This window comes from Vipera berus (assembly GCF_964194415.1).
Source record: "Vipera berus genome assembly, chromosome: 1".
Lineage (NCBI taxonomy): Eukaryota > Metazoa > Chordata > Lepidosauria > Squamata > Viperidae > Vipera > Vipera berus.
This window is the reverse complement of record NC_138202.1, coordinates 258,133,465-258,160,086: the sequence shown is the minus strand read 5'-3', so window position 1 is coordinate 258,160,086 and position 26,622 is coordinate 258,133,465. Positions and strand designations below refer to the sequence as shown.

Genomic DNA, 26,622 nt, shown 5'->3' with positions numbered 1-26,622 from the left:
AGGCCACACCCTTGACCTGATTTTCTTATCTAGACGGTGGTTGGATGATCTTGGTGGGGGTTCTCCATTTATTATGCCCCTGTCATGGACCGATCATCACCTCCTACGGCTGGTCTTCCATCTTGCCACCCCCCGCCGTGGGGGTACGGAGCCAATTAGATGGTACCGCCCCAGACGCTTAATGGATCCTGATAGATTCCAAGCGGCGCTGGGGTCCCCACCTGCCTCCATTGCTCACAACTCGGCGGATGCCTTAGTGGAAGCCTGGGAAAGGGCAGCCACTGAGGCACTTGACCGGGTTGTACCCTTGCGGCCCCTGACCCGGTGCAGATCCCAGCGAGCTCCATGGTTCTCCGCGGAGCTCCGGGAGATGAAGCGTCGGAAACGGGGCCTAGAGAGCTGCTGGAGGTCCAGCCGATCTGAATCTGACCGGTTGCGGTTAAGAACCTACATTAGGTCTTATCTCGCAGCGATGAGGGCGGCGAGGTGTAATTACTTCTCTACCCTCATCGCGTCCGCAGATAATTGCCCGGCCGCCATGTTTAGGGTGACTCGCTCCCTTCTTAATCAGGAGGTGAGGGAGGATCCCTTGCAGGGACGTGCAGAGGAATTTAGTCAACATCTGTCGGATAAAATCGCTCGGATTCGGACCGGTTTGGACTCCAGCTGGGCAGAGTCTGGCGATCAGGTCACGGGCGGTCTTGTCAATGTTATCTGGGAGGAGTTTGATTCTGTGACCCCTGATGAAGTGGACAGGATTATGGGGAGGCTGAGCTCCACCACATGCTTATTGAACCTGCCCTTCTTGGCTGGTTTATGCAGCTAGGGAGAGGACACGAGGCTGGCTCCAGGCGGTGATATCTGCTTCTTTGAGTGAGGGTTATTTCCCCACCGTTTTGAAGGAGGCGGTGGTGAGACCTCTCCTCAAGAAGCCTGCCTTGGACCCAGCTGTATTGAACAACTTTCGTCCAGTCTCCAACCTTCGCTTTCTTGCGAAGGTTGTTGAGAGTGTGGTGGCGCATCAGCTCCCTCTGGTCCTGGATGAAGCGGATTATTTGGACCCTTACCAATCGGGTTTCAGGCCCGGGTACAGCACGGAGACGGCATTGGTCGCTCTGGTGAATGATCTCTGGAGGGCTCGGGATAGGGGATATTCCTCTGTCCTAGTCCTATTAGACCTCTCGGCGGCTTTCGATACCATCGACCATGGTATCTTGCTGCGGTGTCTCAGGGGATTGGGAGTGTGAGGCACAGTTCTTCAGTGGTTCTCCTCCTATCTCCTGGGACGCTCGCAGTCGGTGTTGGCAGGGGGGCAGAGGTCGACCCCTAGGACTCTCGCTTGTGGAGTTCCTCAGGGGTCGGTCCTCTCGCCTCTCCTGTTCAACATCTACATGAAACCGCTGGGTGAGATCATTCGTGGTTTTGGAGTTGGGTATCATCAATATGCTGATGATACCCAACTTTTCATTTCGACCCCAAACCACCCCAGTGATGCCCTCGCTGTGATGTCCCGTTGCCTGGAGGCGGTTCGGGTCTGGATGGGGAGGAACAGGCTTCAACTCAACCCTGACAAGACTGAGTGGCTGTACATTCCGGCATCCCGGGACATTCAAAATGTTCCATCGCTTTCTATGGGGGGTGAGCTCTTACCCCCCGTGGATAGGGCTCGCAACTTGGGAGTCCTCCTAGATTCACGACTTACTCTGGAAGATCATATAGTGGCCGTGACTAGGGGGGCTTTCGCCCAGGTTCGCCTGGTGCGCCAGTTGCGGCCCTATCTGGACCGGGATGCCCTGTGTACGGTCACTCATGCGCTCGTGACCTCTCGCCTAGACTATTGTAATGCTCTCTACATGGGGCTTCCCTTGAAGACTACTCGGAGGCTCCAACTGGTACAGAATGTGGCCGCGAGAGTTGTCTTGGGAGTTTCCCGGTACTCCCATGTTACACCTTTGCTCCGCGAGCTACATTGGTTACCAGTTGTCTTCCGGGTGAGGTTCAAGGTCTTGGTTATGATCTTTAAGTCCTTACATGGCATGGGTCCGGGATACCTCGAGGACCACCTGCTGCCGGCGTCAACTCCCCTCCGCCCTGTGCGTGCCCACAGAAAGGGCCTCCTCAGGGTGCCTCCAGTCAGGGAATGTTGACTGGTGGCCCCCAGGGGGAGGGCCTTCTCTGTGGGTGCTCCGGCATTATGGAACCAACTGCCGGTTGAGCTCCGGACGGCATCGGACCTTCGATCCTTCCATCGCGGGCTGAAGACCCATTTATTTGAATTAGCTGGTCTGGCCTGATAGGGGTATATGGGTTTTTAATTGGTTTTTATTATTCTATCATTGTTGTATTTTAATTGGGCATTGGTTTAATTTTCTTTTAATTTTTGTACTGCTATTTATATATGCCCTGTGAACCGCCCTGAGTCCCTTGGGGAGAAGGGCGGTATAGAAATCAAATAAATAATAATAATAATAATAATAATAATAATAATAATAATAATAATAATAATAATAATAATAATAATAATAATAATAATAATAATAATAATAATACATATAGCCATGCCTTGAAATGCAGATAAGATGTCTGCCCTTATTTCTGTTAGTTTCTCTGTGATCTTTTCATCCATAACCTCAGCTAGTTTTTCTGTTAACTTCTCATCCAGCTTTTCATCCATTATCTCAGCTAGTTGTTGCAATTGCTTTTCCATAATCTCTTGCATCACATTCTGCAAATCTTTAACTGTAAGGGCTGGTGCAGGTACAGGTGCAGGGGGCAATAAAGCTTGCAATGAAGACTGCTGCACCAGAGAAGCCCCGGCACTTCTTGAAACTTTAAAAGATGTAGCCGCCATTTTCACCCACTATTGTCTGCTACGCACTTTCACTTTCAGACAAGCTTGATTGAAGTCCCCAGCCATGACAAGAGCACCCTCTGGGTGAGTTTGCTGCTGCCTGGTGATGACATCATACAGCTTAGAAAGTGTCATGTTGATATTGGCATCAGGTGGAACATAAACAGCTATAATAATTACCACAGTAATTTCTCTAGGCAGAGAGAAAGGCCTACATATAACAGTCATCAGTTCCACATCTGGGGAGCAATACGTGTATACCAATCTGCTGTTAACACACCATTCACAGTGTATATACACACACAGTCCTCCTCCTTTACTCTTTTCAGAGCCTTTATCTCTGTCAGAGCAGTGAATGACTCGACTTATCAACTCCACAGCTGCATTTGGTATCTCTGAATGTAGCCAGGTCTCCGTGAAAACCATCACACAACATTCACGGAGAAGCCTGCTTGCTGCTAACTGCAGCTGTAATTCATCAATTTTATGGATGAGGGATCTGGCCTTGCTCAAAAAAAGACTCGGCAATGTTGGTCTAAAAGGCTACCTTTGAAGTCGAATCAGAATCCCGGCTCTGCAGCCACGTTTTTGCTTTCGCTCCTTTCTCTTTCGCTTACGTCGTCTCCTCCCTCTCCCAAAGACAATCCATGGAGATCCTGGAGGCCTCACTACGCAGTTCGGTATGTTATGTGACTGCTGAAAATCACTAGTAATTTCAGATTGCCTTGCAAGCCCAATGTTTAACAGCTGTATACGTGTATAGGCTATTTTAGCCCCTTGCACTACACTGTGCACATTCATCCATATGCACATTAATCCAATCACCACACACCAGTACCGGGAGCTCAGAGCTGCTGCGTGTGAACGCGCCGCCATCTTGTGGGGGAAAAAAGAATTTCTCCTGAAGAAATTCTGGCAGATTCCCACACAGGAGGGTTGTATTTCTTTTATTATCCCAATAGAAATAAGATATATAAGAGGACTGTGAGATCTCTGAAGAAAAATAAGTTTCTGTCTCTTCAGAAGGAAGGAGGAGGATCCATAAAATTAGAGTGCTGTCAAGTTACTATTAAAAAAGATTAATAGAAGGTGTGTTTGTAGGCACTTGGTTTGTCATGCTAGAATTCACAGCATGCATTCTTGCAAATAGTTTCGGCAAAACAAAGTTGATCTAATTTTTGATAAACTTAGTAAATAAGGGAAATCCAATAAGCACAATGTACCTGTAATAAGCAAAATCCTGGCCCATGTGGTTTTGAATGCTAGAAGGTTGCTTAAGCAAGGAGCTGGCTAACAGCTCCCAGCTCCTCAGACAACCCGTCTCCAGAGCTGCCATTGGCTGCCTCTATGGCGGCAATAGGTTGCTTTAAACCTATTGGCTGCCACCTAGAGGCCAGGGTATAAATAGCTGCATTCACAGCCTTGTTTCTCGTTTCAGTTCCTGTTCTCAATAAAATCATGTTCCTGCCTGAAGTCACTTGCCTCGTCTCTTCACTCAAGCAAAGAGCCCAGTACACAACAGTACTTCCTTCTGAAATTCTTACTATCCTTTGTATTTTGATTCTACAAATAAGGCCAAATGCACTATAGTTTGTATTCATCTGAATAATGTTCTTACACAGCCTATCTTGTGGGTGGTCGAGTTTTTACTCTGGAAATGGTGTATTTTGTTTATTATCAATAGACTTGCATTTCTAATTTGCTGTTATTTACTCTGCTGATGAAGATATCAAGTAAGAGTAGTATGTTGTTTTTCTTTTTCCCTTCTGAATTTTATTCTTTCAAGATGTTGTTGATAGTGTCATCTGACTTCACTAATTGTTCCACTCTTTAGTATAATGAAGGTATTATCCACACACCAGATTCATACTTTTGCTTGTATGTGTGGGAATGCTATAGTTTCCAGATATTGCATTACAGCAGGGGTGTCAAACTTGCAACATCACATGACGTGTCCTGACGTATTGTAACTTTTTTTCCATTGCTGGCAATGGGGTAGGCACGGTTTCGCCATGACGCATCCGGCCCACAGGCCTGCAGTTTAACACTCCTGCATTACAGCATCTGCTATGACTCCTGAGAGTGGTGAGCCCAGAGTCAACAGTCAAACAAAAAACAAGCAATATCTTCAATGGCTGGGACATCCCATATATACAACTGATGATGACATGGCAGATGATGGAAGCGTCCGTATTTGGTTATGGAATCCAACAATTCAGTTCTTGGTCTAGAATAGGCCCTTCTGAGAAATTGCATCACAGGCAGTTGTCAATTTGAAAAATGATCTTGTTCTTAGCCAGCCAATTTAAAGATGTACTTTTTCCAATAGCTCCCTGTCTGTTGGGTACTGATATCTAAGACTCTCTGTTTAAATATTTCCTTTGCCTGGGGAGCCATTGAAAATAAATATCGTGTGGAAAACTCAAGCTATTAAATAATTTATATTTTTTTAGATTTTTAATTATTGAATGGCTCTGTATGGAGCAGATACCTGCTTCTTCTTTGACCATGGGGATTGACATGTTTGCATCAGTTCCTAACATGCTTCTTAAAATATGTGTCTGAACTTATTTTTTTGTAAGATCCCACAATTTCACATCATAGGCCATTGTTGGGATTATTTTTGTCCTAATCCTTTCAATACCAGGGTCTAGGGTACACGGGCAATTTTAATTAAATCATCTATATAAAGTTTTTGGTACTTGCCTTAGCTTTCATCAAACTTCTTTTAAAATGATTTGCCTTCAAACCTCTGTTGATAAAGTTTACTCCTAAATAATGAAAGAATTCACTTGTTCAACAGGCACCCCATTCAATGGCCAGTTGTATCTCACCCTTTTTTTTGCTACACACCTTCACTTTAGATTAAATTTTATTGATATCTAGAATTGAGAATGTGACAGTTTTCTCAGACCTAACTGACAAGGCACTACTTAAGCCATATCTTCAGCATTTAAAAGAATATTAATAGGTTTACCATGGATCTTTGACATATGATGTCTGATCCATACAGGAATCTTGGAATATTTTTGACATTGAGATTAAAAAGCAACCCTTTCTAATATTTTTATGAGTAAGCATACTGTGATTTAGAGAACCGTTTATACCCATGTACACTTTCAAATGGTATTTGAGTAGAGGGTCTTAACCAGGAGTAAGATTCTGGGTGCAAAAGGCCTCCTCCATTTGATAGAATGACCAGGCCCTAATTGTTTGCTTGAAACTCAGAACAAATGAAGCAAACTGTGGCTCTCTATGGGGAGGAAATTCCTATGTATGGTGATTGTGATTAAAAAATGTCCTCTTCCTTGTCCCAGTCAGATGGCATTCCTGTGGGAGATGGGTCCTAGAGGAAATTGGATGAAGATGATGAGATTGGAAAGAGTATGGAGATGTATTGTAAACTGTATATATGTAGCCTAGATTTAACCATAGTTCTATTTCTTGTTTCCTGCTTGGCTTATTATTTCTTATTCCTTTCATACGCTTTGCATAACAAGCTTCTGCGTATGTCCAAGATGGCTCTCCACTGGTTTTGAGCTTTTTAGTACGGTACGGTTTTCGGCTCTGCTGGGTGGCCATGGGGCTTTCTGCTATCGTTTTGGCCCTGTTCAGTCGGCTGAATTTCTGGTGGAGCACTGGCACCCTCCCCCATCTGGATACACCTTAGAATAACAAAGGACGGAGGAGGAGAAGCTGACCATTTAACACATTGGTGAGAGGATGCTGGAGGCTGGGCGGGGCCAACCTGACTGCTTCCTTGTTATGCCAAGCCGAGTGGAGCTGGACCGAGTGAATTTGAGCCGGAATTTGGGCTCTGCTCGTGCTGTTTGCTCTGTTGTGAGCCCCGGGTTATGGTGGACCTGGTGGTGCTGTGGTGGCTGTGGGGTCTGCCGCTACTGCTGTTCCTTCTTCTTGCCACCGCGGAGGTTGCAACTGTCCCTGTCGTTGTGCTTGAACCTGTTGGCTTGGGTCCATCGGAATTGTCATTGGGCTGCCCTCCCCCCTTCTGGACTTGTCATCTTTATTTCATTATAACTTTTGCTGGCGCCACTGTTGATTATTTTATTATCATCATGATTGTGGCTTTGGGACCTGCCACTGGCCGACTGAACTTTTCATCGATTCTATCTACTGCCACCCTCCATTGCCCAATGTTACCGCTACCGCTTTCCTTTGTATGCCAGCGTACACCTTTGAAGAAATTTACTTGCTGTGAGATTCCCCCCTCTCGCAGGAATGTCCATCTGTCTTACATAAGAACTTTCTTGATGATGGGTTGTGGGACCCTGAGAGATGGCATGCTTTAAAGAAGAGGCTGAGGGGATTTTTATTAAGATTTTTACATAAAATTTTAAGGGGACCCGGGAGTGGGGAGGCTTTAGGGATCCAATATGAACTTGGGGGAGTTCGACCTGGACAGCAGTCCAGACCATCGGACGGTCATGGGGGGAGAGTAGGGGTCTGGGGGTGGACTCAGCTCTGAGTGAGGAGGGTCTTCTTATTTTGACAGTGATTGGGAGGGGCAGAGAGTGTGGGAGCAGAGGGCTTTATCGCAATTGGGGAACGGGCAACCGCTGTCTTCAAGCGGTTGCCTGTTCCCACCCTCGTGGCTTTTCTTTCTTCCCTGGGGGCATAGGATTGCAGGGCCCTGGGCTCAGGTTGGTTTATTTCAATGCCAGGTCCATGGTGAACAAGGGTCCCCTCATACATGATCTTATTGAGGAGGAGAATGCGGGCCTGGCCTGCATCACGGAGACCTGGTTGGGCCAAGAGGGGGGTGTCCTCCTCTCAGAACTATAGGGCAGGGGTGGGGGGTGGCAGATATTATTAGGGAGAGTCTTTGTCCGTGAGTGGACACTGTCCCTCTGATAGGCGGGTGTGAGTCTCTCCTTTTGAAGTGGGGTCCTGGAGTTCAGTTGGGCCTATTGATTACATACCTGTCTCCCAGCTGTGTGTCGTCGGCCCTGCCCAAGCTCCTCGAAGTCTTGCCTGGGTTGGCGATTGAGTTCCCCAGGCTTAAAGTTCTGGGGGATTTCAATCTGCCTTCCATGGGTGAGGCTTCTGAGTTGGCCCGGGAGTTCATGGCTTCCATGACAGCCATTGACCTAACTCAAATAATTCAAGACCCAACCCATAATGGAGGGCACACACTCAACCTGGTTTTTATCTCTGGGTAGTGGATTAATGATCTGGGCAGGGGGGATTTAACTGTCCATCCCCTGTCATGGTCTGATCATTTCCTTCTCTGGCTAGACTTTCAGTACGCCACCGCCCCCCACTGCTGGGAGGCAGAACCGACCAGGTGGTTCTGCCCCAGGCACCTGATGGACCCTGAGAGGTTCCAGACGGAGCTTGGGACATTTCCTGCTCCCCTTGCCCACGACTCTGCCAAGGCCCTAGTAGAAGCCTGGGAGAGGGCGGCTGCTGGGGCCTTGGATCGAGTTGTGCCTTTGCGGCCTCTGACCCAGCGCACATCCCGGGTGGCCCCCTGGTTGACCGAGGAGCTCCGGGAGATGAAGCGCTGGAAAAGACACCTAGAGAGCTGTTGGAGGTCAAGCAGATCCGAATCTGATCAAACACGGCTAAGAACTTGCCTTAAATCTCACCTAGTGGTGATGGAAATGGCAAAGCGTGTTTACTTTTCCGCTCTCATTGCGTCTGCAGATAATTGCCCAGTCGCCCTGTTTAGAGTGACCCACTCACTGCTTAACCAGTGACCGAGGGATGACCCCTTGCAGGTAGGGCTGAGGAATTTGTTCAGTGTCTGCAGGACAAAATCGCTCAGATCCGGACTGGTTTGGATTCCGACTGGGCAGAATCTGACGGAGTGGAGAGGGCAGGTCTTGGTCATACCATTTGGGATGAGTTTGACCCTGTGACTTTGGATGATGTGGACAGGATTATGCATAAGCTGAGTGCTGCAACTTGTTTATTGGATCCATGTCCCTCCTGGCTGGTTTTGTCTGCTAGGGAGGTGGCAGGAGGCTGGCTCCAGGCAGTTATCAATGCTTCATTGACAGAGGGTGGCTTCCCCTCCGCCTTAAAAGAGGCAGTGGTAAGGCCCCTCCTCAAGAAGCCTGCTCCGGACCCAGCCTCATTGAATAACTATCATCCTGTCTTCAACCTTCGCTTTGTAGCAAAGGTGGTTGAGAGTGTTGTGGCACATCAGCTTCCACAATTCCTGGATGAAGCGGACTATCTGGACCCGTACCAGTCTGGTTTGAGACCCGGTTACAGCACGGAAATGGCATTGTTCACACTGGTAGGTGATCTCTGGCCGGCCCGGGACAGGGGTTGCTCCTCTGTCCTGGTCCTACTTGACCTCTCAGCGGCTTTTGATACCATTGATCATGATATCCTGCTGCGATGGCTCAAGGGGTTGGGAATGGGAGGCACTGTTTTACAGTGGTTCTCCTCCTACCTCTCAGGCTGTTCGCAGTTTGTAGTGGCAGGGGGGCAGAGATCTACCCCGAGGCCACTGTCTTGTGGGGTACCTCAAGAGTCAGTTCTCTCCCCCCTCCTGTTCAACATCTATATGAAGCCGCTGGGTGAGATCATCTGTGGCTTTAAGGTCGGGTATCACCAATATGCCGATGAAACCCAGTTGTTTATCTCCACCCCGAGCCAACCTAGTGATGCGCTTGACATAATGTCCCAGTGCCTGGAGGCGGTGCAGGTCTGGATGGGAAGGAACAGGCTCAGGCTGAACCCCTCCAAGACTGAGTGGCTGTGGATATCGGCATCTCGTACTGTCCAACAGGTTCCATCTCTTCAGATGGGGGGGCAGCTATTGCCCCCCTCAGAAAGGGACTGCAACTTGGGTGTCCTCCTGGATTCATGGCTTAATTTAGAAGATCATCTAACTGCCGTGACCAGGGGGGCTTTTGCACAGGTTCGCCTGGTATGCCAGTTGTGCCCCTTTTTGGACTGAGATGCCCTAGGCACAGTCACCCATGCCCTTGTCTCCTCTCACCTGGATTACTGCAATGCTGTCTACATGGGGCTGCCCTTGAAGTGCACCCGGAGGCTTCAACTGGTGCAAAATGCGGCCGTGCGGGTGCTTATGGGAGTATCACGATATTCCCATGTTACACCACTCCTGCGCGAGCTGCATTGGCTTCCAGTTACCCTCCAGGTGCGATTCAAGGTGCTGATAATCACCTTTAAAGCCCTACATGGCTTAGGCCCGGGGTACTTGCGAGACCACCTGCTGCCAATGTCAACCTCCCATCGCCCGGTCCACTCCCACAAAGTCGGCCTCCTCAGGGTGCCGTTGGACAGGCAATGCCGGCTGGCGACCCCCAGGGGGAGAGCCTTCTCTGTGGGCACACCGACCCTCTGAAACGAACTGCCCGTGGAGCTGCGTATGGCCCTTGACCTTCGGTCCTTCCGCCGTGACCTAAAGACCTGGTTATTCCAACAAGCGGGCCTGGACTGATCAAAGTTTTTAAATTTGGTTTTTTATTGGCTTAAATTGTTCTTATTTCTTATATTGTTTAATCCTCTTTTAATTTTTGTATTTATATCTTTTAACTTTTTATTGTTGTGAGCCGCCCTGAGTCCTCAGGGAGAAGGGCGGCATATAAATTTAATAAACCTAAACCTAAACATGGTTTGTTCCAAAGGAAATAGCAGAATAGGTAGAGGCATACTGATTGGTTGCTTTGTAGGTTAGTTGATTTATAAGGTGCCCAACTCACTGTATCATTCTAGGTGAACAATGTTAGATTAAAAAAATACAATACAGAGCTAAACATAGATAACAAAACATATATTGGTTGATGAGATGACAAAATCGCAAGAAACATAATATCTGTATTTCTCTATTAGAAAAATAACAAAAAACAAGTCATAATAATAATATTAGGATTTAGAGAAAATAGTGTCACATATGTATATGCATATTTGTATGTATTTACATGTATGTTTGTGCATATAGTTATTTATAAATAAAAGTGAAGGTAAAGGTTCCCCCGCACATGCGTGCTAGTCGTTTCCGACTCGAGGGGCCGGTGCTCATCTCCGTTTCAAAGCCGAAGAGCCAGCGCTTGTCCGAGGACATTTCTGTGGTCATGTGGCTGGCATGACTAGATGCCAAAGGCACACGGAACGCTGTTACCTTCCCATCGGAGTGGTCCCTATTTTTCTACTTGCATTTTTACGTGCTTTCGAACTGTTAGGTTGGCAGAAGCTGACTCTGACTGTTGTTTAATGATTTATCCCCTTGCTAAGACCCCTGTGCCTGGCCTGTATAAGTGGATACTATCACTTTTAACAGCCTTTGCCAGATAGCAGAACTCATGAAAGTACCTTTTATCATCCAGAAGTACCTTTATTTGCATGCAGAGAAGATTACAGCAAACAAGATGTGGTAGATGATGAATGGATGGTATTGCAAGATAACGGGACCTACTGTGTCTGCATGTTATGGTGGAGGGTGAAGCATGGAGGAAGAAGGAGCAGGAAGTACGTCCCAGAATGGGAGGGGTGAAAGTATGGAGTTAAGAAGGAGGAGGAAGTACGTCACAAAATGGGAGGGATTGGCTGACTACATTAGCATAATGTTGCAATTCTCCCAAACAACCACATGGTGGCAGCATGATATGCATTACATAGTTCTGACATGACAGCACACTCCCCGTCTGGTATTATGAAATACCACTATAAATCATATAACGGTAGTTATTGAAATGCAAATACATGTTTGTAATTTGCTTGTTGTCTTCAAGACCTGAAAGACATAAAGGAGGAACATGCATATATATTGCAATAATAACGACTGCCATTTCAGGCCTCAATAGTCTAGATTAAAGTTCAAATAACTTTTCTTTTAGAAGTCAGGATCCAACCAGGAAAGGCGACGAGTTCAGTCTCCAAGGAGCAAAACCAAGACAAGTTCTGTCATGGGTCTGATGAAAGTTTTTATGGTGCCTTGCCTTGCAACACACATACACATATTTTTTTCCAGTTAAAACTGATGCAAATGTAATGGGTTGTGTCTGTTGTCCAATATTTCCATATAGGTCATTACTATCAGTGAGTTATCTGCATTAAACAAATGAATGACGCTTTCCTAACTTTTAATGCTATTTTGTGTAATGTATTCAAGCGGAGGCACAGCACTTTAACTATGCAAATTTGTAGGAAAAGAGCTGAACAACCAGGAAGTGGACAATAGCAATAGCAATAGCACTAGCCCATTCAGCAGCAGCGTGGTGATTATGCTTGTAGTCTTTTCGGCAGGCTTTTTTTTCACATTCAGCCTTTACAGGGTAATTGCTCTTAGCAGTGGAATTTTTCTGTGGGTCCAACCATCTGCCATTGCCTAAACTTCTGTTTCTGCACTACTGATAATATTAACTTTCTTCCCAAGACACTTACACCAAAATTTTGAAACCATGAAATTATCACTAAACACAATAGTAGCATCTTCTGGCAAACTTTTTCTTGTTCTGCATCCCTTCATCTTATTCTTTTGCTTTCCAGTGTTAACATTTACCTTTAACATGGGTTTGGGGCTCCTTGGTTCTCAGAAAATTTCCATTGTTGGTCATGGATGGGGTTGCACTGCGTCAGACAGATTCAGTGCGTGATCTGGGGATTCTTCTGGATTTGCAACTCCTGCTCAAGAAGCCGATTGTGGTCATGGCCAGAGGGCCTGTCTGCAATTATGAGTTGTACACCAGTTGCACCCTTTCCTGGACCAACATTCCCTCTTCAGAGTCCCCATCCCATAGATGTATCCAGTTTGGAGTACTCTTAGGCATTGTACACAGGGCTTCTGGAATCTTATCCAGCAGATTTAATTAGTTCAAAATGCAGGAGTTGTATAGTTCTGCACAAATTGAAATTAGTGCATGTGTCACCTGTTGTGATTGAAGGCAAAAGGAGAAGGGGACAGCAGGGGATGAGATGGATATATAGTGTCATCAGTGTAATGGGTATGAATTTGGGCAGACTCAGGGAGACAGTGGATGCCAGGAAGCCTGGCACGCTATGGTCCATGGGTCACAAAGAGTCAGACATGACTTAGCAATAACACCTTTTGTGGGAGCTGCATTGATTACTGATTAATTTCTGGAGGCAGTTATTATCTTTAAACTTCTACATGACCTGGTGCCAGGATGTTTGAAAGGCCACCTTCCCTTTGTTACCCTAACCTACCAGAGCAGGAAGACAAGGTATTGGAGGTACATCTTGTGGGACCGAGGAAAAGGGCCTTGTCTGTGGTGACTCCCTCCCTTTGGAATAGGATTCCCTGGAGATAAGATTGGCTCCACCTTGTTACCTTTCTGGAAGGTCCTGAAGACATGATTTTGTCAGTGAGTCTGGGGACTCCCAACTGACTCCCATCATGTATGAATTGGGTGGCTATATGAACTTGTTTTATAGGGACGCGGTGGCTCAGTGGGTTAGGACGCTGAGCTTGTCGATCTGAAGGTCGGCAGTTTGGTGGGTCGAATCCCGAGTGCCGCGTAACAGAGTGAGCGCCTGTTACTCGTCCCAGCTTCTGCCAACCTAGCAGTTCAAAAGCATGTAAAAATGCAAGTAGGAAAATAGGGACCACCGCGGTGGGAAGGTAACAGCGTTCCGTGCGCCTTTGGCGTCTAGTCATGCCGGCCACATGACCACGGAAACGTCCTTGGACAAGCTCTGGCTCTTCGGCTTTGAAACGGAGATGAGCACTGGCCCCTAGAGTTGGAAACGACTAGCACGCATGTGCGGGGGAACCTTTACCTTTACTATGAACTTGTTTAAATAATAAATAATATCATCTGATGAGACCCAGGAGATACACCTTTTCTTTTTTGGTGTCTTCCCCACCCTATCCACAGAGTGCCAAAATTTGTAGGGACGCGGGTCTCTTAGCCCTCAAAAAACAAAGCTTTAAAAACTTGCTTTTTCCCTTAGGAATTGGGCTAAGATAAGATATCAAGCAACATACTGTATATCTTCAAGGAGGTGGAAAGTATAATAAATGGCTCTGGCTGTTGTGGATATATTGGTTTTGGATATTTTGTTGTTGATATTATATATATTTTTTATTCACTATGTTGTCTTTGTATAACACCCAGAGTCAGGCAGTTATGGAAATCTAAATCAATAAGCAAATGCCGTACAGTATTTAATAATAACATAGAATTTAATGTTGCTCTGTTCTATGATCTCTGCAGAGTTGAGACTTAGGCATTACAAGGTTACATAAAGACCGTTCTTGGAAGGTCATCTCTGATTCCAGCCATTTGAAGTTGTGCATCACACATTATTTTCCTCCACTGAGCTGGAAATAGAGTCAGGGTCCTCCTGAATATCCCAGCAGAACCTGAAGGGCAGCTTTTCCATTCTCTCCTTAAAGACACGGTCAAACTTTTCACTCTGGGCAACAGTCATGATGTTCTTCCAGTCCCCAACAGTGCCTGGGAAACAACAATTTAAAAAAAATGTCAATAGTTTTTGTATTTAATTAAAGTAGAGGCTATTTGTGTCATCCTGTCACTTGATTAGCAGCACTTGGCTGCTACTTAGCTTCTTCATACCAATAGAAGCATTAAGGATGTTCTTAGTTTTTTCCACACATGGCTTCTCCATTTCTTTTTGTAAAATAAATGATGACACAGCATAATATGTCATGTGCTGTGGTTCAACTGACTATGTATATACCTAGTTTAAAGAACTGCTACGGACCAGATGATTGTTACGATGTCCTGATATGTAAAACCTAGAACTCAAAGAGGGTGTACTTTCTTTTTCACATGACTGTATGTAAAACGTTTCAGGACTTCAGGAGGGGACTATTGGGATGAAGATAAAAAGTCTTCCAGAGGTGGTTTCCACTCTCCAATTACCTTGCCTACTATGGGCTTCTATGAGTCTGAGAAAGAGGATAATAGTTTGCAAAACCTGACTAACTTGGAAGATTGCACAGTCCTCCATTATCTTTAGCCACCTTCCTGTCTGTCAAACCATTCTTAGAAATCTGTATTAATAGTTTTGGAGCAGGAAGCTGTTCCATAATATTTTAACTAGAACTGGATTACAGAATGAAGGCTTAATATAAGAGCAAAGATCTCTCTAACTAGAAGGTGTTAAATGATTCTCCTGTGCTAAGTGCCTTTTACTGGGAAGTCATGGAACCAATGGTCTGCCAGTGAGATTCTAAATGATCTTTTGGAACTGGACCCCTGATTGAGTGAAGTGATTGATGGTTCTTTGAGCTTTGGCTATGTCCCTACAGGCTTAAAGGAGATGGTTTCAAGACTGGAGGACGGTGCCCAGGGTAGAGAGTGAAGGCATTGTGTCTTCAGAACCTTAAAATGGCCATTGTGAGCTAGAACAATCCCACTGCCAAAGGATAATTAGACTGTGCAACCAACAGAATGATCATCAAAAAAGTCAGCTTATATCCATGTCCAAAATTTGTGAAAAGGAGAACACCACTTGAACATTGGCACAGCTAAGAAAGGCTTATGGCTGCCTCCAATGCAGGCTGCTGATGAGGCAAAGACAACATCCTGGAGAGACAGCAGAAAGAGAGGTTGTTGGAATATGTCCATACCACTTTAGGAAGTGCCTCTCAGAGGAAGGCAGTAATCCCAGTTTCAAATGAAGCCCAGCATGTTCCTAAAGCATAGTCCCAGAATATTAATTATTACTGGTCTACCTTTGCGAAGAAAGTTTCCTTTGCTGTAATCGAGGATATGAGAAGGCGCGGATGTGTAGTTTGCTCTAGAATCCACTTTCATGTTATCAAATGTAGCTTTATCCACCACGTCATCCACCTCCTTTTCAGTTAGTTTTTTTCCTAGGAAGTTGCATATTTTCAGGACAGACCTTCTCAGATCCTGCAATTTGATAGAGCTTTATATTAGGTCATCCAGAACAATGAAGAAAAGGTGGAAAGGTTTGTTGAGATCTCAGATATCATTGCTATCACTCATTCCCCCTATCTTTAATTCTTTCTTTTCTTACTGAAAAAATTACCCTGATTAAATCACTTGTGGGGTTTTTTTTAATGAAAACTATACATAGATCTAGGAAGCAATATCAGTGAATTAAACAAAGAAATGCTGCTTTAGGACTTCCGGTAAATGTTTACAAAGGTACGTTTGGAGAAACATTTTTAGTTTACAATATATTGATGGGCCATAATTTCCCTGAGATTCAGAGTCTTATGTTCTTAGCAATCTTGGCTGCATCAGAGGCTGGCCAGTTCCCAGGCCAGGCTAAAAAAAAATGCCTTGGCCTTTCTTAAAAATGCAGTTGAGTTGAGTCAATCTCTTCTGAGCCAAAACAGGAAAATATTACGAGAGACTTTGACTAAGCTTTTGCTAATTACAGATGCTTTGTGTTAATTGGATTTCCCTTATCTACTAAGTAAGTCTATCAAAAATTAGATCAACTATGTTTTGCCAGACTTGTTTACAACACATGCACCCTGTGAATTCTAGCATGACAAGCCAAGTGCTCAAAAACCCACCTTTTATTAACCTTTTTTGATATCAAGGTGACAGCACTCTAGTTTCGCAGATCGTCTTCCTTTTGAAGAGACAGAAACTTACTTTTCTTCAGAAACCTCACCACTCCTACAGGAGTTCATAGAAATAACCTAGAGTGGTTCTGTGATCACCTCTGTTACTCCCTATTGGAATAGGTTAGCCACACTTCACATCATTTATAAAGCTTTCTGGTCGTTCATATTGCACTTCACAACACAAACACATCTTACCTTTTTCATTTCTTCATAAGAAAGAAAGAGAATATTGAAATCATCCTTATGAGCATACCAGCCTTCTACATGGTCTAGCCATGAACTACAAAACACTGGTAGGAGAGAAATAGATTTAGGATAAATATGAGGGCAGTCTTGAAATCACTGACTTTAGTTTTTCAGCTCAGTGCTGCAATGATCCAGCTGACCATCTGTCTCATGATACATTCTTAACGCTTGAATTTCCTCCATTTATCCTTATGATCTGGTGGGCCTACAGATCAAAGCATGATAACTCAAGTAGGGTCTATCCTAATATCACCGAATGTGGAGAGGAGAGAGAAGGAATGGAAGCCATAATTAATATGGTTGTGTACTCCAACTTGTTAAGGGTGTTTTTTTTTGTCAACGTGCTGCTATATTGTTTCATTTCTTTGCTTTTTCTTATTTGAAACTTTGGGGCAATCTGCTTTAATTTTTGTTATACGTCTTCAAATATCAGTCTTACTCTGGTTAGCTATTTCCATTTCCAACTCTTAAAACACTTTCTGTGTGATTTCATGTGAGTATTTGGTTCTTTAACTCAGAGTTACCTAAGTTTTCTGGCTTTGCCAAGTGGCAGGGGAGGAGAGGGGATACTTCCATGTGAGCAACCAGCAAGCACTAGTGTGTGTGCAGCTCCATTTGCACAAGTGGTGTGCATGTGTGCCAACTGATTGCACAAGTGTTGATGCGCAGATGTGTGTGCTTGCCCACCATTTTCATGGCCCAGTTGCAAAAAACCCATGGCCCACTAGTGGGGTATGGTCTAGAGGTTGGGGACCCCTGCTTTAACTAATATTGATTTGAAAAAAATATAAATACTTTAGATTTTTATTTATTTTTTATTTTTATTTTTATTACATTTATATACCTACCTGGGAAGGATGGAAGGCTGAGTCAACCTTGAGCCTGGTGGGATGCGAACCTGCACTAATTGCAGGCAGCTGGTGTTACTTAAGGAGGCATTAGCCCACTGCTCCATCCATTCCAACTCATTCACATAATTTCCTTCCATTTTCTCCTCTATATTAAATATATCTTAGTATTGCTCTTCTCTCTCCTTGTAATAAGCTCCCTTCGCTTGCCTCTTCTACCCACTTTTACATCATGAGTTGTCCTAGGCATCCTGCATTCTTCTTCACTCATCCATCCCATTATAAACTGTTTTCTTAGAGTTTACACAAATTACCGCATGAGTATAGAGAATCATTATTTGCTACTTATGTTAGCAAAGTGGGTGGATTGTTTGTTCTTTGTGGAAAGCAGTTGGAAACAAGGCTTTTTTTTCTCATAGAATGCTCAGAACGGAGTTCCGGCACCTTTTTTGGATGGAACCTTGTAGGGTAGGCAAGGCGGGTTATATGACATGTGTGAGTTCCGGCACCTTTTTCTTTTACAAAAAAAGCACTGGATGGAAATATATTCATAATCTCTTATCCAAAACAAAAACTGGCATTACGTTGTTACAATCAAGGTTTTCTTACCTTTGCCAGCCAAAAACCTTTCAAAGAAAGTACTGAAGTCTTTTGGGGTTTCCATGGTGACTGACATTTTGTGAAAATGATAGCTGGAAACCAAGGTATCCTTTGGATTTCTACTCACATAAATAATCTATAAGCGAAAGATGATAATAACTAATAAAAAAACAAGAAAAAAACAAGAAAAAACAGATTGACAGCAAAGCATACATAGAGTGCATCACGTATCTCTCATACACTCATCTAACAGGCTCCATTATATCATGGGATCCTAAAGCTTATTAGCAAAACCATGTCTGAAGAACTTCCAGCAGGCCAACAGAATTGAGGCCAACCTCGGCTTGGAGAGAATGATTTTCCATATGGCAGAGACCACAGAATAAAACACTTTCCTCCTAGATCCTGCCTGACAAATCTCCCTAGCTGATGGGACCCCAACGTTTTTTTCCTGTTGGACTTGAAGGGATGTGTAGCTGCAACTAGGGAGAGGAGGTCCTTCAAACAACATGTTCCCAACTCATAATGGGGTTTAAAGGTCATCACCAGCATCTTGAATCCTGAACCAAACTGGTAGTCACTGTAGTTTCCAAAGCAGAGGTGTAGTGTATGAAGTTCTTAGAGATCACAGAAGTGCTCATGCTGCTGCATTTTGCATCAGCTGAAACTTCTGGTGACTAGGGCGTGAGTGACTGAGAGTAGGGATTGTGGGAAGGGATTTGAGGGCTAGAGATAGCATCCCTCAATTTGACATCGTTCAGATATGTCAAGATAGCAAATGGCCATGGAACACAAAGTGTTGCAATCCATCTGGAAATATAAGCTTAAACTAGTCAATATTCAATTCGGTTCTTAGCTATTTCTCCTGGACATGATATTCTGATGTTAACATGGTTTTGTTTGTGTTTATTTTCCTCACCCTTCAAAACTTTTAGTGTCCACCAAACATATTGGAAAAATATGATATGTGTTTGTGTGCCCTTTGCCTAATTGTTAATAAAACATTCAGGGACAGAGCTAATAGAACAGAAGACAGACAGTTCCCTACACCACCTCACAAGTTAACAAAATATGCCTACTTTTGCTCTTCTGTTTCGTAATCCTTTGGGTACTAAATAGTAGGGCAGATGGGAACTAAAGAGACGAGGCGATGGGCGACTGGGAAAATCCACACGCAAAATATTATACTCCAGCCATGGTGCTCTGTCAATCAGTTTAATATTTTCAGTTTCATCTCGATGACCTTCATAAAGAATCAGGCTCACAATATTCTGAGTCCATACTGTGCCTGCAAATAAGGAATAATTAATTAATTCAACCATTATCATTTGGGGAACTTTGAACTTATGCAAAGCCAACCTTCCTATCAGGAGAAATAGTAAACATTTCAGAGATGTGTGAACACAATGAAGTCTTCTAAAATTGATAGATTCAACTGATGGATGGACGAGAAAAACTAGCTATTTATTTGCACATTTATTTCTATCCATCTTTTATTAGTTTTAGAATTAACTCAAGGTGGCAAGCATACCTAATAATCCTTCCTCATCCTATTTTCCTCACAACTATCCTGGGTGAGCTGAGGCAGTGTGACTGGCCAAGGTCACCCATCTAGCAATGCATGGGTAAAATAAAAATGATGAAAGTACAGGTTTAGCAGCTTTATTTTCCCTACATTTCCAGTTTCTTATAAAATGCTAAATGTTAAACTGTGGTTATAGCACGACACAGTTACTGCAACCAAAATACTGAGGAACTGAATAACAGCATTGGATACAAGATTATCTCTTTCTTGGAAGACATCTTTGAACTTACCAGATTTAGGATATGTGATTATGAATATATCATCATCTCGGGTTTCAAAACTGTCCAGTGAATCTAAACCTTCGGGTGAATGCAAGCCAGTTGTGAAATAGATTCCTTTGTATTTAAACAGGAAATCTTTCTCTGGCTCCATTACTTCGGCTGTTGATGCAATAATATAGCAATTAAAAATACTTCCTACATTTATGGTCAATATTGTATTAATTTCGTTGTTTAAAAATCATGAATCCTGCTAACATAAAGAAAAACAATGTTATTAGATTAGTTTCCCTAATTAATTAATTAGTTTCGTGAACTCAATTTTCATGCACAAAAGTTTCCATTGCAAACAGTAAATTTGGTGTTCTCCTTGGAGTTCTGTGTAGAAGAGAAAGTTTTAATTATACTGTTAAAAACATACTAGTTGTCAGAACTTGGCTAGATGCCCAGACATTTCTTACAGACCTATCTCTTTGATATCCTTGAAATCTATGGTCCTGGAGATTGTGGCTGGAAAAAGAGAAGAATCTCTTTGGGTTGTTTTTTTCTGCAGGATGGATGATAATTAAAAGTACAAATTGTTTTGAAGTCATCTGCCTTCCTTGGATTACAAATACAGCTTGACCCGAAATCTTACAGGTCAAGCTGAGACCTTTTTATCTCTCCTATTTGATTGGAGCTTATTGGATTAGATTTTTTTTAAAAAAATTGAAATTGGAAAAGAACTATCAACTTTCAACTTCTTGGTGGATTATAAAATATGATTAAAAGATTTGAGGGTGAGGAACAAAATGACTGTTCCGAATTTAACTGAAGCTGGCAAAAAAGTACCTTTTGCCTCTTCCTCTGCTTCTGCAAGTCCAGTTTATCAGAGATCAATTGATACAATACTTCAACAAGAAAAGGCTAACCATTTCCAGAAAGAGACACAAGCCACATTACAAGGAATTCAAGAGGCAATTGCCATTAATATGGCAGCTACAACGAAAAACCATGAGGAGACAAAAACTGACCTTGAAAAAATGAACCAAAAATAATAATAATATGGACTCTCAATTTGAAAATTTTAAGAAGATGGTCAGAAAAAATGAACAAAGTATTCAAAAAATAGAAGATAAATCAACAGAGTTCAACCAAAAACTAGAAGAATTAAAAGATGAAAATCAGAAATTGATGCAAATAAACGGAGAACTAGAGGACTCAATAGCAGTCATGGAAATGGAAAAGGCTTCTTACTTTTTATGATTTCAAAACATAATGGAAGACAAGGAAGACGACCTTGTAGACCTGATAATGGAATTACTGGTTGATGCATTAGAAATTGGGACACAGGAAATGAAAGGAGAATTAGATCCAATTATACTGAGTTAACTCAAATTACTTGAGAAGAAATAAAGTTCCTAGAGAAGTACATGTTAGATTTCTTAAAAGATCTATAAGAGATGAGATCCTGAGAAGAGCGAGAGATGACCCTTTGAAATACAAAGGAAAAGAAATTGTAGTCCTCAAACAGATCCCTAGGAGAATAAGAGGGTCCCAAAGAGGATATCAATTTTTAACCAGAAAATTAATTGAAAAAGGAGTCAACTTTAGATGGCTGATCCCAGAAGGGATTTTAGTTTATTGGAATATGAAAAGATATAAACTGGACACTCCACTTAAAGCAATGGAATGCTATGACAACTACAGAATGCTCATGGAAGGGGGTGATTTTGAATCTGGTACAATGAGAGAAATAAAGAGACAGGAAGAGACAGTAACAGAAGGACCAGCCAAATCAAGAGAAGAAGGAGAAACTAAAAATTCATATACAGAAGAAGGGGCAAGACCAAGAGAACAGAGACAATATGGGCAGAAACTAAAATTACTTTAATACCTAAAGAAGATTCTGACTTGTCGCAAATAAAAAAATATAGACCAATATCGTTATTAAATGTAGATTATAATTTTTTTCTCTCTCAATAATAGCAGAAAGATTAAAGAAATTTCTGACTGAATTTATACATACAGACCAAAATGGTTTTTTACCTAAAAGACAAATAAAAAATAACTTAAGAATGATGTTTTGGAGTAATATGAAACCCACCCAGGGAAGCAGATGGCATTAATAATTCTAGATGCACAGAAGGCGTTTGATAACATAAATTGGCAATTCATGTTCCAGCAATTAGAAGAAATGGACTTTGGAGAAAATTGTATAAACATAATTGAAACAATTTATAATAAATAAACAGCTAAAGTAATTGTAAATAGAGATTTTACAGAAAATTTTAATATTAAAAAATGCACAAGACAAGGATGTCCACTATCCTCATTTATATTAACACTGGAAGTATTGAATAGAAACATCAGGCAAGATATAGAAATTAAAGGTGCTGGTTCTTACCTTTAAAGCCCTACATGGCTTAGGCCCGGGATACTTGCAGGACCGTCTGCTCCCAGGAACGACTTCCCATCACCCTGTGCGCTCACACAGAGAGGGCCTCCTCAGGGTGCCGTCGGCCAGACAATGTTGGCTAGCAACCCCCAGCGGGAGCGCCTTCTCTGTGGGGGCACCTGTCCTGTGGAATCAGCTTCCCCTGGAGCTCTGGATGACCCCAGACCTCCAGTCCTTTCGTCATAACCTTAAGACATTTCTTTTCCAACAGGCCGACCTGGACTGATGATAATGGGGTTTTAATCTGGTTTTAAGGTTTTATTAATTGGGGCTATCGATATAGTTTAATTTTAATTTTAATATTTGTATTCTCTTGTATTTTATTGTTGTTAGCCACCCTGAGTCCTTTGGGAGATAGGGCAGCATATAAGTCCCATTAAATAAATAAATAAATAAATAAAGGACTGGAGATAAAAGATGAAAAATATAAACTACTAGCATTTGTAGATGACTTGTTTTTTATATTAAAAGAACCACCTGAAACAAGTGTCAAGCTTATGGAGAAAATAGAAGAATTTGGAGAAATGGCAGGGTTAAAAATAAATAGAGAAAGGACTAAAGTGTTAACTAAAAATCTTACAGAAAAACAAACAAATCAACTAGCAAAAAACCCAAACAAACCGCCAAATATTTAAAAAAGTTAAATATTTGGGAATCCCTCTGTTATGTTCTTAGTTCAATTAGGCATTGACCAGGCAGAGTGTTGAAACAGCAAGTATGTTTATTAACTCACAACAGAACCAGCCCTAGAGGCTGCTGAACAGCTATATATACAGTTCACCTCTAGGCAGCAACCAATAGGTTTAAAGTAACAGTTTCCCGCCCCAAACATAATTATCAGCTTGGCGACAGAGAGTCTGGGTTGCAGTAACAGAAACCATTAAGCAATTCTACACTTAAATACAACAATTAAGGTCACACAATAAGCAAGTAGGGTTCGCCTCTAGGCAGCAACCAATAGGTTTAAAGTAACAGTTTCCTGCCCCAAACATAATTATCAGCTTGGAGACAGATAGTCTGGGTTGCAGTAACAGAAAACATTAAGCAATCCTACACTTAAATACAACAATTAAGGTCACACATTAAACAAGTGATATCAACAGTTGAAACCAATACATTACACCCCTTCCCCTAGATAGCTCAAACTCACCTGCCAGGCTGGGTAGACCAGGACTCTGAGGCCCAGTGGATTCGGGTTGACTCGAATCCCTTTGGCTAGCCTGTTCCGGTAGGCCCAAGCCAAAGTCCATTTGTGAAGCAATGTCTGCTGGGCTAGCACTCAGAGCTGTTTGCCGGTTCTGCTCAGTGCATGCAGACTGTGTGTCCGGGGAGAACTCATCTACGGCCATTCTCCCATCTCCTCGGCGGAGAGTCCTGTTGGAGCATGCAAGCTACTCTATTGAGACGCTGTTATGCTGCCCCTGTGGGTGGCCCTCTTTAGAGTCCTGAGCCAGTGACTGGTTCGCTAGTCTCCAACACAGCTGGTCAATGTGCTGGCAAATGACTTGCCCATCTTCCAGGACCATCTCATAAGAGAGTGGCTCTGACACCTTAGCAACCATGGCTACCACCCACAAAGCCCGTTGCCTGTAATTCCAGGTCCAAACCTAGTCACCAAAAATTTTGTGGTGACTGGCTGTGCTGTATCCCCAGCAACTCGGTCGGGGTATAGCCAGTACAGGTTGGTGATCAAGCGCCAGCCCCATCTGAGTTCGGCTGGGCTTCTGCCTATAGCAGTGCTAGGAGTTGTGTGTTGGCAGAGTAAAAAGTCTGCCAGTCTGTGGTGCCAATCCCCTGTGACGACCTGCTTCAGAGATTCCTTGGTTGTGCAGACCATGCGTTCCACTTGGCCGTTGGAGGCCAGGTGAAAGGGAGCTGAAGTGGCGTGCCTTATTTGATTAGCCCTGAAGAAGGACTGGAATTCTGCAGCAGTGAATTGTCTGAGACCAATATGTCTGGTAACCCATGCATTGCAAAGATCCTGTGCAGTTCCTGGATGGTCCTGGCAGTAGTCATAGTTGGAACTGGTGTAGCCTCTAATCATTTGAAGTGACTGTCCACCACAATTAGGAACAGCTGTCCCTGAAAGGGCCTGGCAAAATCAATGTGGATTATTCACCATGGTGTTTCTGTATCTTCCCATCAGTGGACATGGGCTTGTGGCATCTCGGGTCTGGATTTCTGGCAAGTGTTGCAGCCATGTACTTGGGCCTCTCAATAGCTTTATCTAGCCCTGGCCAGCAAAGGTAGCTCCTCATGAATGCTTTCATCCAGACTATTCCCAGGTGTCCCTCATGTAGAGACTCTAAAACCCCAAGCCTCAATGAGCTCGGGACTATGACCCGACTCCCCCAAAGAATGCAACCTTTATGAGCTGAGAGCTCATCTCTCCTTGTGTGAAAACTCTGGAATTCTGGGCATGGAATTTGTCCGGCCATCCTGTGTGCACCCAGTTTAACAAGTGGCTAAGCATTTTGTCAGTAGTTGTCTCAGCAGCCACATCCTCAGCATGAAGGGGAGACTTCAGCAAATCCTGGATAGCCAGGATGTCTGCAGCCAGAGTGGGATTAGGTTCTATATGTGGCAGGGGCAACCTGCTTAGGCTGTCTGCATGGCCCATTTCCCCGCCCAGTTTGTGAATCAGCCTGTAGCTGTAGGCTGAAAGGAACATAGACCACCTCAGCATTCGAGGAGACAGAATCTGAGGTATCTGTTTGTTCATGGTGAACAACCCTAGAAGTGGCTTGTGCTCCATGAAGATCATGAACTGGCGGCCATACAAGTAGTCATGGAACTTTTTTATTCTGGCCATGATGGCCAGAGCCTGCTTGTCAATCTGTGCACAGTTGCACTCTGTGGATGACAGAGTCGTAGAATAGTAGGTGATCAGAGTCTGTTTCCCCTCAGCTATCAAATGGCTCAACACAGCCCCCAACCCCATAGTGAGGGGTTCTTCCCTACCGCCCTGAAGGAGGTGGTGGTGAGGCCCCTCCTCAAGAAACCTGCCTTGGATCCAGCTATTCTAAACAACTTTCGTCCTGTCTCCAACCTTCGCTTTCTTGCAAAGGTTGTTGAGAGCGTGGTGGCACGGAAGCTCCCTTTGGTCCTGGAGGAAACTGAGTATCTGGATCCATACCAATCGGGTTTCAGGCCTGGGTACAGCACGGAGACGTCATTGGTCGCACTGGTGGATGATCTCTGGTGGGCCCGAGACAGGGGTTATTCCTCTGTCCTGGTCCTTTTAGATCTCTCAGCAGCTTTTAATACCACCGACCATGGTATCTTGCTGTGACGTCTGGCGGGGTTGGGAGTGGGAGGCACCGTTTTACGGTGGTTCTCCTCCTACCTCTCGGGCCGTTCGCAGACGGTGTTGACAGGAGGGCAAAGGTCAGCCCCTAGGCCCCTTAGTTGTGGGGTGCCTCAGGGGTCGGTACTCTTGCCTCTCCTGTTCAACATCTATATGAAGCCGCTGGGTGAGATCATCCGTGGTTTCGGGGTGAGGTATCATCAATATGCTGATGATACCCAGCTCTTTATCTCCACCCCGAACCAAGCCAGTAATGCCCTCGATGTGATGTCCCGTTGCCTGGAAGCGGTACGGATTTGGATGGGGAAGAACAGGCTCTAGCTCAACCCGGCCAAGACTGAGTGGCTTTACGTACCGGCATCTTGTCTTGTCCAAGAGGTTCCATCTTTGGTTATGGGGGAGAGGTGTGGCCTTCCGTTGATAGGGCGCGCAATGTAGGCGTCCTCCTGGATTCACGACTCAGTTTTGAAGATCATATTGGAGTCGTGGCCAGGAGGGCATTCACCCAGGTTCACCTGGTGCGCCAGTTGCGCCCCTATCTGGACCGAGATGCCCTACGTACGGTCACTCATGCACTCGTTACCTCTCGGATAGATTACTGCAATGCTCTCTACATGGGGCTGCCCTTGAAGACCACCCGGAGGCTCCAGCTGGTGCAGAATGCGGCTGCGCGGGTAGTGATGGGAGCATCCCAATACTCCCATATTATACCCCTCCTGCGTGAGCTGCATTGGCTACCGGTTGTCTTCCGGGCAAGATTTAAGGTGCTGGTACTTACCTTTAAAGCCCTACATGGCTTAGGCCCGGGATATCTGCAGGACCGTCTGCTGCCGGGGACGACTTCCCATCGCCCAGTGCGCTCACACAGAGAGGGCCTCCTCAGGGTGCCGTCGGCCAGACAATGTCGGCTGGTGACCCCCAGGGGGAGGGCCTTCTCTGTGGGAGTGCCAGCCCTTTGGAATCAACTCCCCCTTGAGCTTCGGATGGCCCCGGACC

General features: G+C 44.2%; 2 protein-coding genes across 2 annotated transcripts in view; one reads left to right on the top strand and one right to left on the bottom strand.

The window, feature by feature from the left end:
- Window positions 1–26,622, top strand: part of LOC308672421 (sulfotransferase 1C2-like) — a 358,778-nt gene that overhangs the window by 149,881 nt on the left and 182,275 nt on the right. The window lies entirely within an intron of this gene.
- LOC308672462 (amine sulfotransferase-like) lies at window positions 14,111–20,036 on the bottom strand (the record flags this gene model as incomplete). Its single annotated transcript, XM_081335422.1, has 6 exons — window positions 14,111–14,271; window positions 15,516–15,696; window positions 16,581–16,675; window positions 18,089–18,215; window positions 19,159–19,367; window positions 19,895–20,036. 6 exons carry the CDS (start codon window positions 20,034–20,036, stop codon window positions 14,111–14,113), a joined length of 915 nt encoding a protein of 304 aa, XP_081191548.1.